The 22,741-nt window shown below is 41.4% G+C and overlaps 1 protein-coding gene across 7 annotated transcripts in view; it reads left to right on the top strand.

Annotated features, from left to right (window-relative positions):
• Nucleotides 1–384: 384 nt before the first annotated feature.
• The window catches only part of DOK5 (docking protein 5), a 45,292-nt gene continuing 22,935 nt past the window's right edge, over nucleotides 385–22,741 (top strand). For all 7 annotated transcript variants that reach the window (XM_062009055.1, XM_062009052.1, XM_062009050.1 and 4 more), the window contains exons 1-2: nucleotides 385–575; nucleotides 21,185–21,292. In XM_062009055.1, the coding sequence (XP_061865039.1) occupies nucleotides 510–575; nucleotides 21,185–21,292 (174 nt within the window). In that variant the 5' untranslated portion in view covers nucleotides 385–509. The remainder of the gene's footprint in view (nucleotides 576–21,184; nucleotides 21,293–22,741) is intronic.

Raw genomic sequence — 22,741 nt, 5'->3', positions numbered from 1 at the left:
TCCTGGGGAAAACCACAGCTCCGAGGCACGTGGCCTCCGTATCCACGGGGCAGATCTGAGCATTCCCGGCTGACCCACCTGCAGCCGGAGGAAACCACGCAGCTGGCACAACGTGCGGTGGCATAAAAACATGTAGGCAGACGTTAGCACAACTCCCGAAAAGAGCCGGCAGGGGCCGGGGGGAACCCTCAGAACGCGCTTCTGGGAGCGCGGACCGCCACCGCTCCCGAGCACGGCGGGACCAGCAGGACGGTGCGGGGGAGGCTGCGGGGGAGGCTGCGGAGGGGGCGGAGGCGGGCGCGGCAGGGCGCGGGGCGGGCGCAGCCGCAGCCCTCCCTCCCCATCCATCCCTCCCCATCCCTCCCCATCCCTCCCCTCGGCCCGTTCCGCCGCGGGGTCGGGGCGCTCCGCGGGGCGGTGCGGAGCGGGGCGCGGCTGCGGAGCTGAGCTCAGCTCGCCATGCGGGCTGCTTGAGCCGCGCCGAGCGCCGACAACTTTCCCGAGGAAGGATGGCCTCTAATTTCAACGACATCGTGAAGCAGGGCTACGTGCGCATCCGGAGCAGGCGGCTGGGGGTGAGTGGGTGCCGGCCGCCTCCCCGGCTCGCTCGGGGGGCACCTGCCTTTGGGTTTTCTTCTTCTTTTCTTGTTTTCCCTTCCGCTCCTTTGTCCTCTTTTTGCAAACTGAGCTCAGTGGGTGTTTCCACAGGGGAGACAAGAAACACAAAAATTGGGGGAAGGGGGAAAAGCATAAAGGCACTGAAGCTCCAACCTGTATATGTGCATTACCTATATGTGCATTTTTATCATTTTTTATTATTCTCTCCCACTGGGAGGTGGGGATGCTGCCTGCCCGGAGGGCTGTGCTGCTTCCATCTCCCTGCTCTGCCCTTCACTGAGCTCGCCGGAGCTCGGCAGCCGCCGGCAACTTTGGGCCGGAGCTGTTCGGCTGCCGCGGAGAGGAACGCGGAGGGCTCCGAGCCCCGGCAAGGAAGGGGGCAGCCGGGAGGAATACGGGGGCTTGGGGGGGTACCTGCGCCCTCGGGACTGAGGGTCTAGGGGTGAGGCAGAACCTGGGACGGGGTGGGAGCTGAGAGCTGTCTGCGACTGCTGAAGACCTGGGGTTCCTAGGTGGAGGCTACTGCAAAGACCTCGGGGCTTTGAGGTCTTGTGTGGGATGGGTAAAGAGCTTGTGGTATCTTTAGGGCTTTTAAGTTCATCTGAGTTGCACAAAATGAAAATCCAAAAAGCCCCCTTTAGCTGCTCATTTAATTTTAAACTCATTTTAAGGCTGTCCTTTTACTGCCAAGGCGTGTTCCCAGTTTCGGGTGTAGATATTAGATCTGCAGTAGGGGCAGGCCAGTTCCTTAAGTACCTGGGCTGACACATGCTCTCTCAAAGCACGGTCTGTTCCTGCACTTCATGGGCTGCTGCTGCCTGCTCCCCTGAGTGAGCTTCCAGCGCTGCTCCGGTGACGAGACCTGCTCCACACCTCCCATCTCCCTTAGTAAGCCAATATGGCTTAAGGGGGATGCGAATGGGAGGGAGGCTTTGTGTATAGAAAATGTTTTCATTGATAAATCTGCCTCTCAGGACAGGAAAGGAACTTTCTTGTGTTTACTGAGAAGTGAGGGGCTGACAATTCCGAGTTGTTCATAGTGTGTGTTGCATCAAGTTTTAATGGAGGGGAATGTTTGTGGTCATCTGAAAGCTTTTGTTGTCTCATTACAATTGCAGTTTCACTCTCTTGCTGTATCTGTACTCACTGGCTTCTCTACAGTTTTGGTAACGTGCATCTCCCTGACTTGTTTGGAAACTGGAAAGCATTTTAAAAATTTCCAGCAGGCAATTTTTCTTGTACTTGGACTTGCAGGCATGCTCCATTCTCTAAGAACTGCATGATCCCATGATGGAGATTCCATTATGAGAGGACTTGTAGTAAGTCTGTCAGAATTAGAGTATTGTAACTATCCTTTTGTTACTGAATGCATATTAGTAGTCAGTTGCTCCAGCATAAATGAAGAATAAGGTTAAACTTTGACACATCTTTCTATACTGTTACAGTAAAACTCAGTGGGCATGGGAATAAGGCACATCTAACTCTGAGATAGGTGTAAATTCTGTTAATACCTGTGCTTTTCCTGAATTAGGCTTTCCAAAACACTTTGAGGGGAGAGGTGGTGGTGAGGAAGTGTTCAGTGCTTTCTCAGTAGAACTGCATTTGACAGCTAAATGCAAAATCAGAGGGAGAGCTGGAGAGGAACCACACAGCCCATGGAAATGGGACAAGTGCTAAATGTTTTCTTGAAAATACACTTTCTTTATTCCTTCTAATTCCAAAGGTTTGTATCATTATCAATGACTGGAAAGTGTGAAAAGGGTGATAGAAAGTGCTTTTGTGAGGAAGTCCAAATAAAGTCCAGGAGACTTCACATGACCATAGATTTGTTAAAATGGAGAGCCCCGAGTTTGTTACTCTAAGCTGCCTTTGGGCATGCTGTCCCCTTCCCAGTGCTGCTGAGGATGTTAGGAAGGAAGGCAGTAGCTGCTGTCATCTATCTGTCACTGCTTTTGAGCTGGTGACGGAGGCCTGTGCTATGAGGGTGAGGTGACCTATTCAAATCTTGCTGCTCCATTTGTTTAGAAAGAAGTAGTCTCATCAGCGGTAATGCTTTTCTCTCCTTGTAGTTCTCAGTTTAGACTGTTTGGCCCACTACTAAAGAACAGACAGTTGAAACATGGCTGCAGATTTCTTCTTGTAACTTGCATTTTCTATAAGCTGCCCAGGACCCTGATTTCCAACACCCAAGCAGAAATAGGTAGTTATGATTAACCCGACTTGTTTAAATGCAGGACAAGCTTGTGTTGCTTGCAGCAGCATGCAGCTGTCAGGACCTGCTTCTAAGCACACAGCCCCAGCTAAAATGTGTCCTTTCTCCTTTGTGCTTTTTCCTCCTTGCTGCAGGTGCGTATGAGCGTGACTGGTCCTGAAGCTGGCTGAGCACCTGGGGCTGCTGCCTGGCTTTAGCAAGAGCTTGAATTCAGTCTTATTCAGTGGCTAATATGAGCTTGGCTTTTTTTTCAGAGGAGCGAGAACTATGCAAACAGCTTGTTTTCTGGTAGCTGTGTTACCAAGTGCTGTTGGACACCCAGGAACTGGAGGTGGGAAAGGAAAAAATACTCTAGACCTTGAAATACTAACTTTTAAAGAACCTTCTCACAATGTGAAAACATTAGGAAGGACAAGCCTGTTCCAGCCCTATGTAGGACTCCTGCAGGATTTCAATACCGTGTGTGTGGTGAGATGTAAGTGGGAGTTATTAAAATACATTCCAATATTATGTTGGCAGAGCTGTAATCAGTGCATTGTCTTTTCAGGCTGAATTCAGCTCCTGAATTTTTCTCTGTAATGCTATGGTAATTCCATCACCAAGGGAACTAGGAGCAGAGCTTGTATCTACAAATTATCTCAAGAAATGACTTTTCTGAATAAGTGAGGTACAGGTGCTACATTTGGAAAGAAAGGGGTGCAGGGAAGGAGCTTGCACAAACCCAAACCTCCTTTAAAAGAGGATTCTGGTAGGCACTAGTTTGTAATTTCGAGATTGAATTTTGGCTAATTAGTTTTGTACTTGGTTTGTTTTTTTTCACACTTTAAATATGTAGATTTAATTTAATACTATTTAATAGAATAGTTTCCATAGCAACATTTGTATCACATGTGTCTTCTGCAGAGCCAAATATATTCAGGAGAAAGTGCACTCTTCCTGATTCTTTCCATCCTTATAGGGAGAAAATAATTCCCTCAGCCAATGTTCTCCCTCTGTTATGTCATTAGCAGTGACACAGAGGAGATTTTGTGCTGGAAAACTGCTGACAGTGTAAAAGCACAACCTTCCAAAGATCCTTAAAACAAAAAAAACCCAGCTTTTCTCTGTGAGCAGTGCTTCCTTCAGTAGCCACCAGTGACCACTGGACCTATGTTTTGGGAAAGAAGATACTCTGTTGCACTGCACTTCTGCTTGCAATCACCTTTCATCTGATGAAGTGCTTCTTATCTATATATGAAGCGAGGGAGTCATTTTATGGCCTCTGGATCTGAAAAGGCTGGTTTTTGTTCTTACGACTTTCAAATTGGGTCTTGTTCTGCAGTACAGATGTGACCTTTCTAGGAGAGGGGTATATTGTGGAGATGTTTCCTCTCATTAATGAAAAGGCTCGTTCTTCTGTTTTCATTTGAAGGATAGGTAGGTGTGCACTGCTTGTGAACACACTTGAGCTTTCATTTTAGGTTGCTCTGGCTCAACTGAGTGTTAAAATTACAATTCAAAATCAAAACAAGAACATATCTTTGAAATAGAAGGCCTTTGTTACACTGGTGAGCCTGAAAAGGCTCTTGATAGTCTTGAAGTGGCACTTTTTAGTCTTTGAGGTGCAAGCCAGCCCACGTCTCCTCATGGGGTGGGAAGCTTCCAGTAGGGTCTGTTGGTTGCAGTCTAACACTTTTATTGGACTCCCTGTTGTTAAAGCCAAGCTTACTCTTCCTGTGTCCACACCTAAACTAAGGTTTATTGGAAGCCCCAGTTCAATTTAAGCAGTGATTATGGAGCAAAGAAGCTGCTCTGAGGATATCCTCTACTACCACTGGCAAGGTGTAGGCAGAAGTAAGTGCTGGAAGCTCACACAGTGATGTTCCTGAGGACTATTCCTCAAGGTACAGGCAGCAGTGTTGGGGATGCTGATGGTGTGACACTGGGAAAGACCTGGGTGCCCTTCTTCACGGGGCTTTGAAGATGATGCTATTCCCCTTGGAAGACCCTGAAGAGTTTGCAGGCATCTAGCCTGTCCCTGCCTCTTGATGTATGGGAGGCTGCTGGAACAAGATGCCATGGGGTTAGCTGTCAGCCCCTAGTTTCTGGTATGCCAGTAACACACTTGGAGTGTCTTGTTGCATTAAGTGATGAAGTACTGTTAGTGTCAAAGGGAAACAATCTCTTCGATGAACAGCAACTGCCTGGAGCAGTCTGCAACTAAAAGCAAAATACTGCTGATTAAACAGAAGTGCCTCAAATAAGTAGCTGAGATGGGCTGCTGGTGAGTAGGGATGTCTCTTTTAAGCAGCTATACATATTCACAACTACGCAAAGCCTATAGAGTCTGGTTTGGCTCTGCACAGTAATTGACTAGAAAACATTGATTTCAGAAAGCATTCTCTCTCTCTTTCTTGGAAACTAGATATCTTCTTCCAGATAGAAGGTTTGGCTGTGGTGGCTTACAGGAGGGGTATAACCCTGAGCATACCTTAAGATCATACAAATATGACTGTACACTTTCTCCCAGGCTTTGTCTACTACGAACACATCTGGTTTGTGTGTGCAAATACTTCCATTGTAGCCCCATTTCTCAGAGAGCATCACTTTTAAACTCATTAATACAACAAGTGTATTAACATATGAGCTTCATTCTATGTACCGTGGTGCTTGACCTGCTGCAGTACGAGGGAGATCAAAGCTCTGCTTACACATTGTGAGGAGGCTGTGTCACTGAGCAATCTTCCAGGAAAAATCCAACAGCAAGGATGAACAGCATCTTTTAAATTTTCAAGGCTTAAAAATAGATGTGGCGCCATCCACAATAGTTTGTGCTCTCATGTGCTCTTCCCTCTTGTCACAAACTTCCCAATGCTGAAGCAATCTTTATCTGTCTTGCTAATAAAACTCTTAAAATGTCTTTATTCTTGGAGAGTTTCGATGTAAGAGGCCTATGCCACAATCCAATGTAAATCCATGTTGAAATAAGGAATGAATTATTGTTACAAAACTGCAATATACAGTTTGCATACTTATTTATTCTATTACAAAGCAAAAAAAGAGTGTGGAGGGGGAAGTAACAGTTGTAACACTTTCTGCTTCAGCAAACTTACTTTCAGTCTTAAAGGATTTCTATACCCTGGCTATTCTCAACACATTACTTCAAGTTGTCCCTTAATTTCATGGTGAAGATGCAAGAACTGGAGCTGTAGAACAACTCTGGCTCTCATAGATGTAAAAGTAGCCTTCCCAAGCTTAAATGCATGTTTTCAAAAAGGATCCAAGAAAACACTGAAGATCATTTGTAGGAAATGATGAAATAATTTGCATGAGAAAATGAAGGTGACCTGTATTCTAGAAGAGAATGAAGTCTTTTCCTTTATAAAAAGGCACAGTTATTAAAATTAGAAAGGTGTAGGACAGCATGTGCTGCTGAATTAATATTTATAGCTTACTGCTTCTGCATGACAGAAGTACCTAAAACAAATAGTCCTGGCAATTTGTTTGTTAGAAAAGTCTTACAAAATATTTATCTTTTTAGAACATATACTGCAGCTAACTAGAAACACTGGATGTTTACAAGCCTGAAAAACAATCTGATCACTAAAAGCAATGTGCAGAACTCTCAAAATTGGACATTATTAACAGGCAGCCTAGTTTATTTAGATTATTTCCATGATCTTATGAAGGTATTTCTTGCATATGGAGGTCTGGGAGTCTGATCCAGAAGTCTGTTTTACTATCAAATTATTATAGGCTATTAAACCCAGTCATTTGTTAGGATCTATTGACTTTATTGGAGCTGTGTTAACAGCCAAGTGTTCCTCAAAATACACGTCTCTGCAGAGACTGGCATATCAGTTTATCAGAGAATAAAGCTCATGAAGAGGAAAAGAGAGGTAAAGTGGAATTTTTTTTTACCTAGCAATCTGTTTCTTGTACCTCTGTCTGGCAAAGGAAACACTGCTAACAGATTTTTTGCAGAATCCTGTCTCATGAGGTATCTTCCACTTTGCACTTAGGAGGCGAGGCACAGAACTCTTCTTGCAGTCGTATCTGTTTAACAACACTTCTAATTAAATCCATGGTCTGCACAGCCTGCTCTTGGGGCTGTCTGTAACCCCATCTGTTGGAGGCACCTCCTTGTTATGCAAGGAATGATCAGCCTCATCTGTATATTAGAGTGGGTCCTCCACGGAAATTTGGGCTGCATCCAAAAGAAGATCTGAGCACCTAATGTGAGGGTTAGTGGGGTTTTAGCAGCTGAAGCCCAAAAGTGAAATTCTGATCTGGCTTGTGTTTGTCCATGGGAGTTTCCTAAGGACATGGAGATCAGCCGTTGTCCTCAAGGGTGTCAGCCTCTTCCAGCACCTGGTTGTCCAGCCTTGACTGTGTTCCTGCACTCCTGCCTGGGGAGTTTCTGTTGTTCTCATGGAGCCAGAGCTTCTGGGAACAAATGTGTAGAACTGAGTTTTAAATTATGCCTTTCAGCACCATTTTTTAAAGGTGGAGAAACTTCTGCCAACAGGTCTAGCAACAAGGTTATTCAAAGAGCTAAAGAGCAGATCACTTTCCTGGCTGTGCTAGGGGTAGTGTGGGTCAAGGGATTCAGCCTTTCCTCCTTGGTGTCCTTGCCTTCAATGATGAGTCAGCATAATTTGAGTTTTTACACCTCTCCAAATCAATTTGAGCATGATTAAGCGATTTCTCATTACAAGGGTGGCCTTATGCACCTGCTGAATGTTACTGGAAATGTGTCTGTGAAGTAGGGTCTGACTTCTTGCAGTGGAGTGAAGAGGAAAAACGAGAAGTTGCACTTCTGAAAGCAACTGTGTTGGTGCTATCAATCTCACTGGTGCAAGCATTATACTAACATCTTGTAGAAGTAGTTTGTATGAGTGCCATTGCTCTGAGCACCGTTTAACCCTGATCTGAACAAACTTAATCAAATTCAATAAGGTCCTGATCACAGTGAAATCAGGGAAGCAAAATTTAGTAGGTAACTGTAACTGGGTGTCTTCTGAAAGATGTGACTGCTGGAGCTACAACAGTAGATGTGTTCCCTCTTTAGTATTAACCTTGTTGAGGATAGAAACTAGATCTGTGCGTGTCAATTTTCTTTACTTGATGGGTCTGAGTAGCCCAAAACCTCTTAATCACATCAGTGTGAAGGAATGTGGTTTAAGTGGTGACCTCCAGTGCAGAACTAGGGCTCTCCTGGCCAACTCCATAGCAGGAACTTGCAGTAGTTTAGTCTTCAGTTTGCGACAGAAGAGGGAACTGACTTGACAACTTCATAACTAGTTGCTTGTTTCTAGGAAATTCTTGCTTAAATGGAGTAACATGAGCAATACTCAAATATTTCTGGATTAATTTAAAAACTCAATGAAAAGAATCATTCTTAGGTTTCTGGACTGCCTGCTTCTTACTTTGGTTAATGCTTTACCAGCAATATTGAGCACTCACCTAAAATTAGGGCTATGTTAATCTCTTATGTATTTGAGTATTGCAGAGAATTTACATGTTGGACCATGGCCATATGCTGGATTAAAGTGGGAAAAGCAACAATTTTGTGCTATGGAATGTTTTCAAGGAAGTATAGCATTGATCCATACTGCATACACTAGTTTTAGGACTAGATGGGAAAACTTCTGACTCATGCTTAGAAGTCTGGAGGAACTTTTGTACAAAGTTTTAGACTTGTCCATTTGAAACTTTTTCCTTTTTTTAAAAAAAGAAAAAATCAGCAGATATTCTTGATTGTCAAAAGCTGAAAAGAGATGAAGCTTTCAGGGGCTTTTGTTCTTGGTTTTAATTAAACTGACTTCTGTAGAAACTTCATTGAAAAGATTGGTGTTGAACATTTAAAATGACATGTACTTTTACAAGTTTTGCATAGCACTGTTTCTGTGAAACCCTGTGGGAGGAGAGGTAAAATGGGGGAGAGAAAATCTGCAGGACTAGAACCATATGGTTAAAAAGATTGGTGCTTGAATAAGCGTGCCAGAAAGTTAATATGGGGATTTTAGAGTATGAGCTGTGAAAACTGGAAAAAAGAATGATGTAAGGCTGGGGAAGGGGATGGGGGGAGGGGTGGGATGTGAAGGAGAAGGAAAAGTTGAAGCAGCTTTATTAAAAAACCTCCTGTGTACACCTAGAGAGTTCCTTTCAGTCTGTAAGAACTGAAATAGAGAAAAACTGAACTGATTTCTTATGTACCAGCTTCAACCTGCAAAATATTAAGCCCACTGGATAGTCATTGTTTTGTAAAACTGTTACATAGTGTTGGAACATATTCACAGATTTTAGATATCTTACTGCTTGGTACAGTGGCAGCAAGGATAAGTTCCAGGACATTACTTTGAAAGTTTGAGCTTTTATCCTTGAGCTGATAAAGAGAGGAATACCCCTAAATGTCATTCAAGACCTAATGCAGCTCCATCAGATTGCTGACATTGAGTCTATCAGCCCATGAGCAGGTCAGCTTTGGATTTCCTCCAGCATAAAGTTAATGAGATTTAAGTCCAAGTCAGTAGATGTCTTGATGGGGTTACCTCTGGATTTGAAACAAAGATCCTTGAAGCTAAGAAGCTGAGAAAAGTAAGCTGTGTTTGTCATTTGGGAGCACTTTGTATGATCTATGTATTAAAGGACCAGGGTGCTTAGCTTAACAGAATGAGTTAAAAGAAGGTGTTGCAACTCACATGGTGGAATTACATTTTCATTCATCTCTCAAGGCATCTTTATGTTTGCCATGTGAAAACCAGATGGAGAACAAGAGTTTGGTATTTTTCCCATGCCCCCCCACTTTTCATCAGGTTTATCTGAGTTTTGTTTTTAGGGCAACATCTGTGGGTTTTTTTGGATATCACTTACAGCCCCAGCTATAGATTCTGAACTGAGATGGAAAATCTGGAGGTTTGTATGCCTTAAAATAGGCAAATTTATCTTTAGAATTGTGTGCAGAGAAAGAAAAGAGAGCCTGATGTGATTAAAAAAAACCCCACCAAAATCCCAGGAAACAAGCCGAAGAACCATTCCAGGTTTTCTCCAAGAGGAGGAAGATGGGAGATTATGCAGATACTTAGAATCATAGAATCAAAGAATCTAAATCAAATCTAAATCTAGAATCAAATCTAAACCTTCCCTGGCACACCTCGAGCTCATTTCCCTGTGTTCTGTTATTCATTACCAGAGAGAGGAGACCAACCCCCACCTCACCACAGCTCCCCTTCAGGTAGTTGTAGTGGTGATCATGTCTCCTCTTCCCTAGGCTGAGCATCCTCAGCTCGCTCAGCAGCTCCTCATAAGACTTGTTCTCTAGACCCTTCACCAGCTTTGTTGCCCATCTCTGGACATGCTCCAGCACCTCAATGTCCAGAACTGGACCCAGTATTCGAGGTGTGGCCTCACCAGCACCAAGTACAAGGCGACAGTCACTTGGTTGGCCCTGCTGGATTATGAAATTCCTGGTTTGTTGGTTGCTCCTTTTATGAGCAGCAACAGCTTTTTGTGTGCTTTCCAGCATATGTTTTCTGGTAAATTACCTTCCACGTTCTGCTTTTTGAAGCGAAACAATGATATTCCAAATTTGCCTTTTTTCATAAACAGAGGTAACTAGTAAACAAGTGATTCTTACCCATTTGCTATCTTGTTCTAGAGACTGAGTTTTCATTTTAACAAGTTTAATGCAAACCTGACTAGAATACCCTTTTTCTTCTGCTTTTATCTCAAACATTTCCCTCATCTTCTGCCAGTTGTGGGTCCCAGTTCTGCATTTTTACTACGTGCTCCTCTTTTGTTAGATGAGGGTCTGTAAGGTTTCTGGAGGTGACAGCACTAGCTGAAAGAGTGTGCCAAGGATCATTGTAAATCCAGGGAAAGAAAAAAAACCACCTCAATTATAAACAGGTGATATTTAGTCTTTCCTCATTTTGATGCCTTATCAACAATTCATTAGAGAGTGAAGGAATTCTCCTGCTGGTGTTTATATGGGCATTGCCCTGAAGTTAAATCAGTGGTAAATTAACATTTTACAGTGTTTTTGGAAACACTTGAAAGAAGATGACAGATGTAAGGTCTGCACCTGAGACTGACATCTTAATTTAATATTTTTGTAGGTTTAGGTATACCGTGGAAGTTGATAAACTGTTCCTGTTATCTTCTTGCCTGACTTCACCAAGTGCTGTTAAAAATACCAGTGAAAGTTCAAGCTAATGGAATGAAGAGTGGTTTTTTTTCCCCTTTACTGAAAAGAATGTAACTGGTTTCAATTCAAAATATCAATACAGCAAAATTGGAGATATTTCTCCCCAGTAATGTTAATGTAAGAGATTGAGTTGTCCCTTTACTTACAGAGTAATATTTATCTGGAAAGCTATAATGCCCCATGGTTGACAAAGAAAAAAGTCCCTCTTAATGTTCTTACTACTGTCTCCACACCAGTGAAGATGGATGTTAGCTGATTGTACTGAATTGACTGCATACTATTGAGTGGCACACTCTTGGCACAGTGCTTATGGTGGCTATTCTCTGTTAAATGAGGTTGTGGAAATTAAAACTGTATTCTGCTAAGCTTTCATAGGAGCTTTTTTATGCAACAGTCATACTTTCTTGAGGATGAAATCTACCCAAATGTGAGTAAGCTCTTGAACTCTTTCTTTAATTAGTACTGCATAGCTGGGACATGAGAAATTAATAGAAATTAGGTTTGTCCATTTGAACTAATGTGTAGATTGGCCTGAGCAAATACAACAGGACTGTAAGAGTCAATAGAAAGTTGAATCTAGCAGTGAAATGTTGTCTCTGGAATCCTTGTTTTAATCTGTGTTTCTTTAAAGTCTGTCCCACTCAACCTGAAACAAAAGACAAAAATCCCCATTAAAAAAATAAACCCCCCAGCCCCAGTTGCACCTTTACTAGAAAACTGACTGAATTTCGGTTTAAAATATTGCTCAAACTGATGCCATGTTTCATCTGGTTAGCAGCTTTCAAAGTTCTGACAGAGCAACAGGGTTCATACATGTAAGATCATCAGTTTATACCCAGGATGTAGTCCATCTACTGATCACAGACCCCATGGGCTCATTGCTCTGACTTGGATCCTTTTGTGCACATGCCTTCAGTGACTCAGGACACGCTGCAGGTTATCCCTCTGAAGGCAGTGCACTGAAGTGCTTGAAAAGGGAAATGTATTTTGACTGGTGTGGCCTTCTCCCTGCACCAGCTTTGAACAGAGTATCAGTCCATCCAGCAGTCAGGGCAAATGGTTTCAATTATTTGTTGCAATCCTGTAATGCAATGCTGAACTGCTTGTTACTATGATTTAATGGGCTGTAATTCTGTCACTTTTAACAAAGCCCTGTATTTTTGGTGAAGTCCATCTTGCAGTAGCATTATTTGCTCTTTTGTGCAAATTCACTTTGATTTTAAAACTGATCCAACATCCAGAAAGGTTAGGGGAATGACCCATGGCTGACTGCACAGTTTTGATGTCAGGACTGAAGCACAAATATGGAAAAAATAAGATGTTTGCCTTGTGTTGGAAGAGTACAATAGACTACCCTTGAGTCTTACTTGGGGTGTCTGGAGGATGTATGTAGGGATGGCAAGTAATGTATTTGTTGCAGTAGACATGTCCTGCTTTCTGAAGCTTGCAGTTAGATTAATTGGTGAATGGCAAAGAATGACAGCAGGCCAGAAATGTGCAGTTATACCCATCTGTTAGTTAGGGGCTTGCAGGGCATTTGTCATCCTTGGCTCTCCAAGCAGCACATAGCAAGCATCATTAACTGAATTTAACAGGTGGGCAAGTGGCAACAGGTACAGCTGAATTGTTCAAGTCATACACTGAAGGTTGAGAAACTAAAGCCCTTCTGCCATGTCTGGCTTTGGATGCTGACAGCTCACTGCTGAAGAATGCACTCTACTGAGACAAAGACTTAATTCATGAGCACTTTCTGCTTTTTTAAATCTCATTATGTGTAGCCTTAAAATTACAAGTCCAACTCTGAAACACAACTCTTAGAAAAGATTGTGTGCGCTAGTGTTCTGAAACAAAGCCTGTTGCTGGGAGTTTGTGAGCAAGTACAATTCATCTCCAAGCACAGAGCAAGCCCCATCTGTGCCTTGTCAGCTGAGCTCAGGAGACTATCCCCCTACCATGACTTCAGCAGGTGAACTTGTGTTCCCGTTAAAGCTGTGAGCGGCAGTTACGAAGGGTTAGTGTGTGTGTGCTCTGCAGCCTCTTTGCATCTGATGTACTAATTAGTGAGCTCCATGAACTGTTAATGAGCTGTATCAATGCCATTTTCCCCCTATAGCCCATGTAATTAAAGTAACTAAATCAGATACTTAGTGACAAAAAAGGATAATTCCAAACTATAATTCATCGCAGTTATTTTATGTTATTCAGCAGTTACCTAATTCCAACACAATACTAAATTGTGTTAATTTGCTGGACCACACTAATGGCCTGACCCAGCAGGACAGCATGTCCAACTTCACTCTTTAGAGCTCAGCCAGCATGAGCTGGCTGCACAGAGTCAGTTTTTAGCCTGTATTGAAGCCTTTACTATTTTTTTCTTCCTTTAGCTGTTAGAGTCCTAGGCTGATTTTCTCCTATCCAGTTTCATGCCTAGAATTAACTGTGCCCATATATAAAGCTTAGCAGATGTTTAAGGAACTAAATCAGACACTTAGCCCCAGTCTGACTTTTTGAAAACTGTCAGTAGCAAGAGATAGTTTCTGCTGTAAATGCTTCTTGGCACTTGCAGGCTCTCTCCTCTAATGGCCTTACACAGCCTAGAATTATAGCCTTTTCTGTATATTATTAAAGAAACCCCAAACCAGCAACCCTATGCTTTGAAGGCTGTAAGTCCATAAAGAAGGGCCTGAAAATGGAAGAGTGTTTCAGGTAATGCTGTCTTTCAAATGATACTGCATCCAAACTCATCGTTTTGGCAGGGAGAGTAGACTGGAAGTTAAAGTCATGCTTTTAATGTCTTTTAGATTCTGAAATGCTATTCAGTCATCAGATAAACTAAAAAATAAAGGTCAGTTCTGTGTCGCCCTCAATAGCATCAAACAGCATGACTGCTTATCCCGTACATCTCATGTGGAGTTTATTACAGTGTAATTTATTTACACGCTAGTTTATCAACAAATCGCCTAAATTGCATGTAAGAAGCACCTGCCAATGCAAATTCAAGGTAGCAGGGAAGGAAATGACTGAGTAGAGAAGGGAAAGAAATGACTCCTTTGCAAAACACTTATGATACGTGGGATAAGCAAGTCCCAAATCCCAGCCCTGTATTCTTAATGACATTTTGCATCAGTAGCTACCACTGTTCTGTTCCAGGTGCCAAATACCTGAGTGTCTTGTGTTCCTGGAGTCCTTTCCCTGCCTCTTGTGTCCAGAGTGCTGTTATAGGTGTCTTCCCAGTCTGCTGGCTTCTCTACTCTGTCTGGATTGAACCATGGTGTCCTTCCAAAGCCCTCAAAAGGTTCTATGTCAGATTTCACTGGTAATGTGCTTCATCATCTGGCCAGGATCTCTAATTAAAATGTCTCTGAACTCTAGGCTTCCAGCTGCTGAGTGCATCAGCAATTTGAAGGGGTACATTGCTTCTAAACTACTTTATGGACAATTGTAGTGATTCACTATAAAGGGTTCTCGTAAAATTCCAGGTGTCCCTTTAATATATTTTTTAAATAATAGTCTTCTACCAGGCTGTAATGTGTGAAATCACTTCTTGTCTTTCTGTGAGCCCATTCCATCTTGAAATCTGCCAGAGGTGACCTATGCTAGCAGTAGCAACAACATTTTTGTTGAGCATTTTTCCTCTTTGTCTGAACCAGTGACTAATACACACCAGTTACAAGCAAACAGTAAAATGCTGCTTGTGTTTCCCTGTCAATGTCCATTGTCACAGAGCATAGTATGAACATGAAATAGGCCAAAGGCTCCATCACTAAGTTATTAGGTAATCCTTAGTGAGCCATTTCACTGTCTGTGCTTAAATTGTGTTCGTCACCAGCCTGCCATGGCTTGGACAATGTGTCCTAGGTCACAGCATGCAAACTTTGAGTTGCTGAGAATATTTTAACAGGAAGTATGTTGTCTGTGGAATGAATCCCATGTGATCATGAAGAACCAAAGGAAAAAGAAAGAAAGATTTAAACCAAAGTTGCCTTCTACCTTGTGTGCCAAATGGGAACACGTCCATAGGCTCAAATCCATCTGTTTTGGTGTTTTAAACTAAAGCTGGAGGAGATGCTTTGATTTCTGAACCTGAACCATTAGCAAAAATCCCACTTCTGGTTGATACAATTCCAGTTGGGAAGGAAAGGGTAGAAAGAAAGAGGTTTTCGAAGAGGAAAAACTGCTTAAAATGCCTCATTTTAGAGCAGTGGGCATTTGTTGTGGCTTCCACTGATGCGTGAAAGAGTAAAAGAAGGTGTATCGATTCCTAGAGATTTTGCCAAGCATTTTTCTTGTGCTCTGGTCTTATATCAGGTTCTGGTGAGTGCCAAAGCTGGATCTTGTAACTTGAAAAAACTTTGCAATACTGAGCAATATCGTGCATTCTGAATGGGCCCCGAGACAAGGTTACAGCCTCATTCCCCATTAGCAGCTGCGGATGGCTTCTTAGTGTAAAATATTGTTTCAGAGGATGTATACTGAACAGGAGGAAGGAGTGAGGTCTATCCACAAATGTGTTTCTCAGGGGAAGAAGAAGAAAACTAGATTATTTTCTTTAGTCCTCCAGAGAAGATAGCTTGATGTAAACCAAGTTTGATTTATGTAGTCATTATAACCTGATCACAATGAATAATGCAATATCGCTTACTCATAACACACTCGTTACATGGGTATTCAGGGAAAGGGAAATTGTCTTGTTGCCAAGTGCAGTGATATCTTTACAGACAACATGTGGACAACTTTGCTGCTTATTTTACAAAGCCAGTGAACCAGGTTACACTTCTATGCACTGTTTAAGTCATGCTAAACACATTTCAGCACAATGTTAATGTGATTCTTTCTAGTAATCCATCAACTTGGGATTGTTTTACACTTAGATTCTGCTTTTTCAGAATGAAATAGAGCTGAACAGAGCTGTCAATATGGGGGTGAAGTGTCCAAGGGACAAAGCTCCCCTGGAAAAGTAGAGACAAGTTGTAACCCTACAAAAGAAATACATCTATATTAAGTACTTCCATTTTGTGAAGTCATGGGAAGTCAGTTGAGTCTTCACTAGAGTCGCACAGTTGCATTCAACATGATGCATAAGGCATCATGGTATTTACTGATAGCTAGATCTCTTTACTAGAAAGAAGTCCTTCAGTTTTTCATGATGCATAATGGAGTTCTGCTGCTCCAGACATGTCTGAAGAGTGAATACAATTAAATGAATGAGCTGCCATTGTTGGCAACATTTCATTTTTCTAGATGCAAAGCAAAATTCTAGATTCAATCTTCTCACAAATTTCCTTTAGGCAAACGATTTCATTTCACTGTTCTTTACCACCTTTTGAATCAGAAATAACATATTAAGACTTTTTTTTAATAGTAAAATTAAGATGCCAACACTTAGCACTAGCTGGGTAATTTCATGGGTGAACAACACCCTGTTGGAAGAGACCTTGTACCTGGCAGTCCAGTCCACAGAATATTCTCTGGCAAAGTTCAGCAAAAATGCTTAAACAATTTTGCATGTACAGCTGAGGTACTGCAGTGTGTGAGCTGTCTACCAGCCTTGGATCCAGTGGCAGCATTTTTTTTTTCCTACCAAAAAAGAAGTTTAAAACATACTGTGAGAAATTCCGTGTGCTATTGTGCTGTGCCATTAGTAGATTATCTGTTTCTAGAGGTTATAGAGTGAAAAAAGACAAATTCCTGGTGATAGCCCAGGATTTGTGGTAATCATTCCAAGCTGCCTGGTAGTACTTTCAGCCACTGATTGAGGGGTGATCTTATTAACATTTATAAATGTCTAAAGGGTGGGTGTCAGGAGGTTGGGACATCCCTTTTTTCTACAGTAGATAGTAACAGGACAAGGGGTGATGGGATGAAGCTGGAACACAAAAAGTTCCACTTAAACATAAGAAAAAACTATTTCCCTGTGAGGGTGAGGGAGCCCTGGCACAGACTGCCCAGAGGGGTTGTGGAGGCTCCTTCCTTGGAGGTCTTCAAGACCTGCCTGGACATGTTCCTATGTGACCTGATCTAGATGAACCTGCTTCTGCAGGGGGTTTGGACTAGATGATCTCTAAAGGTCCCTTCCAACCCCTACCATTCTGTGAAAAGCAAAGTTATGTTTATTTGACAGAAAGTTCAGTATCTCTGTAAATGCAGCTCACTGGAATTCTTTGTTTTAGGGCAGAGAGCAGAAAAACACAACATAGGAATAAAGTAGGGCAGCTTTCCCTAAAGGTTCACTCGTTCTTAAAGGAGAAATTTGCCAGATGAGACTTTGTGCTACTGTCTCTGACCTGTATATCCCTCTAAAATAACAGACAGATAAGGGGTGGGACTGTTTGGTCCTGAAGTAAAAGGCTTGCTTTGCCATAGTGTAGTGGAAACCTCATATCTTAGTTTTTAAAAAGAGCCAGTTTTAAAGCCCCTGCCCCAAGATATGATAAATAGCCTCACTCCTTCCAATTTCTAAATATTTTGCTATTTCCAAGTGCTCTTTTGGATCAGTTGCTGAACAAAGCTATTGAGGGATGAGGTAAACTTGCTTTGGACTGAAATGGAAACTTTAGTTTCTAAATTCAATTAATTGTTTTTTGTATGGAATAATTTGTCCTCCATGTATAAAGAATGACAGTTTAGGCACACAAAAATCTCTTAGTTCCCTTGCTTATCTGATTACTTGGAAGGTGAAGAAGACTGACCCTCCTCACACCCATTTCCAGCATTGATTATGGGTTTGAGTCATCACGTAGGACAGCAAGACTCTGGTTTCAGTTTCCCTCTCTGCATGAGAGTATTCTCAAACCACAACTGAACCATGAAACCGAGGAAAGCCAAAAACATTTTCCACTTCACTCAGCTAAATGCAGACCAATTCCAGCTGAGGATAACAGCTCCTTTGCTCTGCGGTGTATTTCCAGCATCAGGAGCATGGGGATGGCTGAGCAATCCTGCTGTTGGTTCCTAATGCACAGCACTCAGAGCAGGAATCCAAATACTCAGATTGCATCATTCCTTTGAAGTCGCTCCTTTGACTTCAGTTGATTTTTATCAGCTGATCTTTAGAGCCAGAAATAGAACTGTTTTGACGTAACCTTGGAGACGGGTCATCTGTACAGTCACAAGTGTTACTTGTTACCTGCACAACAGGCTTCTATCAGCTGAAATTTTCAGGAGACACCATGGGAAGTAGATGCTAATTTTTGGTACTTGAATTAAGTTTTGAGTGAGGCTTTCTTGGAAGATCTCACAGGGAGAACTTTGTAAGTTTTAGGTGTTATGCAAATAACAGCTATTACTGCTCTCTCTTAGCACATCAGATCGTGATTTGCTGTTTGGATTATCTAATCACTGTCAGCCCAAGTGTTTGGAGTGAAAGTAATTACAGCAGTACTTTCAACTAATTCCTATTCATGAAATAGTAGTGAAAATGTTGATCTGAGGGATAAGTGAGCTAAGTATTCATGACTGAATAGGTATCTGTGAGCATTTGGGGTAGACTCTTGTTGCTACTGTCAAAACATCTGTGATAATGTAAACAGTTCACATTCAGTCTTCAACTTGAAGAAATAGTGACAAGTCTCAGACACATACAAGGTCATGATGGCATGAAAGACCTGATTACTTGCTCTTTATTGTAGCTCATAACAGAGTCTATCACTAGCTGTCTGTCTTGGGCACATCATCTCTTCTGTATGTTGCCTGAGTTGAAGGGCTTTCAATGCTCCTAGGCAGATGCTGCCAAATTGTTTATTCATAGAATAATATAATGGTTTGGGATGGAAGAGACCTTTAAAGGCCATATAGTTCAACTTCTTTTTTTATTATTGGTTTATTGCTAGAGGTTTAGGGTATCCTATAGTTCAGTCTCAGTTAAGATGGTATTGGATGTTCACCCATGAGATGCATGTCATGGGAGCACAGAATTGGGATAATAGTACCCATTCTTGATGCCTCCATTGTCTCATTTTTGAAGGTGTTAAACAGGTTTCAAGTATTTATATTGTAGGCTGACTTGTCTTTTGTGTCCTTGGAAGTACTTATATGTAACAGATTTTGGGTTTATTTTGGTTTTTTTTTCCCCATCTCTGCCCTGATTCTGATCTAAATGCAAAAATTAGTCTCAGATTAGTCATTGTTGAACTACAGTAATAAATTCCAGTAGCACCAACATGTAACTATCTCCTGTGCTTGACTGGAGTGGATTGTCCATAGTACTTATGCCCTGAGTGGCATTTGGAAGGGCAGTACTTGTCCTGGCTGTGTGCCCCATTGAGGGTGGAGCAAAACTTTTTCCTTATTTGTATTAAAATGTTATTCTCCTGTTCTACCCCTAATTCTATGTGTTGCTGAGCTCACTGTTATAGCCATAACTATGAGATGCTTACTGACCCTGAGGGCAAATAGTCTGAGCAGGACACCGTCATGTTGCAGTTCTTGTCCTCGTGTGTGTTGTACAATGACAAATGTCTTACTAAGGGATGCTGTTACCTCCTGTGGGATTCTAATTGTTAAGTTAAAACTATACTTATTTGAAAAGCAAAAGGACTGGGTATTTGAGCTTTCAGGAATCTCTTTTAGGTGGAATTATGGAGAATTTCTCTTGTCAGATGTGATGAGGTTATCTGCACTGAGTGAACGAGATTAGAAGGCAACTGCTCTTCCAGTATAAGTTGGTACATGTCTGAGTTGCCTTTTGGTGCTAAGCTCTCATTTTGGTCCGTGTCTAGTAATTCTTGAAAATTCAATTCAAACCCTTGAATTAAACAGAACAGGTTGAGCAGCCAATAAGCTGGAAAATTGGAAGCAAATCTTGATGGGTTCAGCTGGTGCCTGGCATCAGAGCAGCCTGTCCATATGCTAAATGCTTCTGCAGCCAAGTGGGCCAGGAGTATGAGTGCCCACATGTGAGGCACAATAGTAAAGCTGGGGAAGGGAATAATATGGTTCTCTGAATGTGTTTATAGAAACAACTAGAAGCTGGTAAAAGAAACACAACTAGTCAACTAAAAATCATTTTTGAGCACAGAAATAAAGCTACTAATCATGGACATAATTGTTTTCTGCTGAATACATTGTTTTAGAATCTTGTCAAGGGTTGGAAGGATGGAATTGCGTTGTCGGCTGGTTACCTGTTGGGTGCTGGCTTAGCTGGAGGCAGAGAGATGTTTTGACAGGTCTCTTATCATTCCAGTGAATTGGTGCTGTGTTGGAGCTCTGACAGAGCTGTGAGGTACTTGATAATGGCTGATCAGATTTTTTTCTTTGAAATCACACTAATTTTAGTGGCATTTTGGTTTATTTCAAACTTACCAGGTGTTACTTTGGAATTACTGATTAAATGTAGGCTGTGAACAGTTGGCAAGGCTTATAATTCTTTCCTTCTATACAGCCAGTATGTTATCTAAGCTGAGATCTATGACTCTGAATGTAAGAGGATGGTAGAAAGTGCACCACAGTTAAAGAATAGGTGGGAAGATTGTAAGAAATAGGGGCAGAAGTTTGAGAGATGAAGTGGCTTAATGCTGCAAATGGAAAGATGCTTTTTCAACTGCTCTGAACAGAGAGAGTCTGCTCCAAGTGAGTGGAATTTAAATTCAGTTGGAACTTGAAAGCAAAATGAGAGTTGTCAGAATGATCCTGTGTTCTACAGTTAAATGATCTGCCTTTTCCATTACCTGGTAATTCAGTTCCTTCTCCTTTATCCTTCTCCTATATCCTCATTTACTCTTATATATAGAATATATACTTACAGTTTTATCTCTTGTTCATGTGATACAAGTTTCATTCCTACCTGTCTGCTCAAGGTTTCTTCATTTCTGTCTTAAGCACCCAAGGCTGCTGGAAGCAGCAACAAATCCATGTGGAAAAGTGTGTCATATTATTTTTCAAAAGCAGTTTCCTAGAATGCCTCATATTTTAATACATAATTATAGCTCTTTCTTCTGAGCACCTTTCATGCAAGCATGCACTGTCTTCATAAGAATTGCTATTTGTGTCATAATTCAAAATAAATAAGATGTAACTATCCATTAAACTTGATTTTTATTTTTATCTAACCACCTGAGCCATTAATTGTAGCTCCAGAGCAACAGCTGATTCATTAGTTTAACTTTTATGTAAATATCAGTGACACTTAAGTCACTGGAGATGCTAAATTTATTCTCTTGTGTTTCTAGATTTACCAGAGATGTTGGTTAGTATTCAAAAAAGCTTCAAGCAAAGGGCCAAAGAGGCTGGAGAAATTCTCAGATGAACGAGCTGCTTACTTTAGATGCTATCACAAGGTAAGACTTGGTGGTACAGTTGTTTCTCAAACTGGTTTCTACATAAAAGCAGGAATAAAATCTGCAGTTGTCATGCATTATTTGGCCTGAAAATAGAAAACTCTTTTTACTATTGAAGTCTTAAACCCACTTGTGTGTTCTTTTATTCAGTAGAGGCAGAGTAAGTATTTTATTTTCTGCTTGGTAACAAACATCTTGCTAAGCTAATGGAAAATTACTTTATTAGTAAAGAAGATATCCTTTCCTCTCCTCAGCCCTTTAAAATCAGAGCTGGAGTACTTTGCAATGGCTGCTACTCTTCATAATTACAGTAGCAAACGTCCAAGGTAAAGTGCGGGTTCAAAATGCTGGTTACTTAGAGGTTCCTGTTACACTGGGATTTTGCATCCATGGGAGGTGGCAGACAACTACAGATATGAAAGGCAACGTGCAAAGTTCGTGTGCAACAGTGATGTGAAAACCTTTGTTAAATTCACCAGTATGAAAAGAATAAAGCTTTTCCTTCTAATCACTTTTCTGGAGTTCCGTGCACATTTCATACTCATCTGAGAATTTACATGTATAATTCTCCTGAGCATGGAGATGAAAATAAGAAACCTTTCAATTTATAATCATTGTTGGCAAAAGCTTAGTACGTTAGAGGATTAGGAATTATGTGCATCAGTTCCTAGGCGTTGGTGAGCACAGCTCAGCTTCGGGCTGATCTGCACTTACTCACTTTGACATACATTTAGGAGGAAATCTTGAGGGAATGCTGAATGTGAATTTCAATTTTTCTGTCTGTATGCTACGTAATTTTTAATTTATTGGTCATAAAACCTATGGCTGTTTGGAGTAAGCTATGCCCAGAAATAGTTCATTCAAATTTGTGTTAAGCAACTTTCAAAAGTAATGAGAAGTGCATTTTTTAATGGTCATTTGATGTGTGAGGGCTTCACAGTGAGTGTAAGACAATTCCCAGCTTTGTGTGAAATGTTGTGTTAATGTTGATAATGGCTCTGTCAATTATTGAGGCAAATCTGTGTTTCTTTCATAGTGTTAATGCAATATATCAGCAGCACGTGCTTACTTGAAGTTCAGAGAAGGTAATGGATATGAAATCCATGAGATATTTGAGACTTGCTTATTTTTTTTACAAGTAAAACTGTAGGTTAGCACTTACTTGTCACTTGTGTAACCTAACAGCAGTTTCCTACATCTGGATCTGCATAATAAAGCATCACAGAAAGTCCCACTAGCTTTGAGCTATTTTTATCTTGAAGTCAAGCTTGGTTTCTATTGAACAGTTACTTCATGTTAAACTATTGCTTCTTCCATAAACTTTGTATCTGGATTTCTCTGGTAGCTTATTTAACAGGGATAAACAATAGTCAAATTCCACAATGAGTCACTTTTGGAAGAGTACAACAAACTTGAATGCAGGTCATTTGAAAGTAGGGTGCACTCCTG

The sequence above is a fragment of the Colius striatus genome, chromosome 16, assembly GCF_028858725.1.
Source record: "Colius striatus isolate bColStr4 chromosome 16, bColStr4.1.hap1, whole genome shotgun sequence".
NCBI lineage: Eukaryota > Metazoa > Chordata > Aves > Coliiformes > Coliidae > Colius > Colius striatus.
This window is presented reverse-complemented; position numbering and strand designations above follow the sequence as displayed.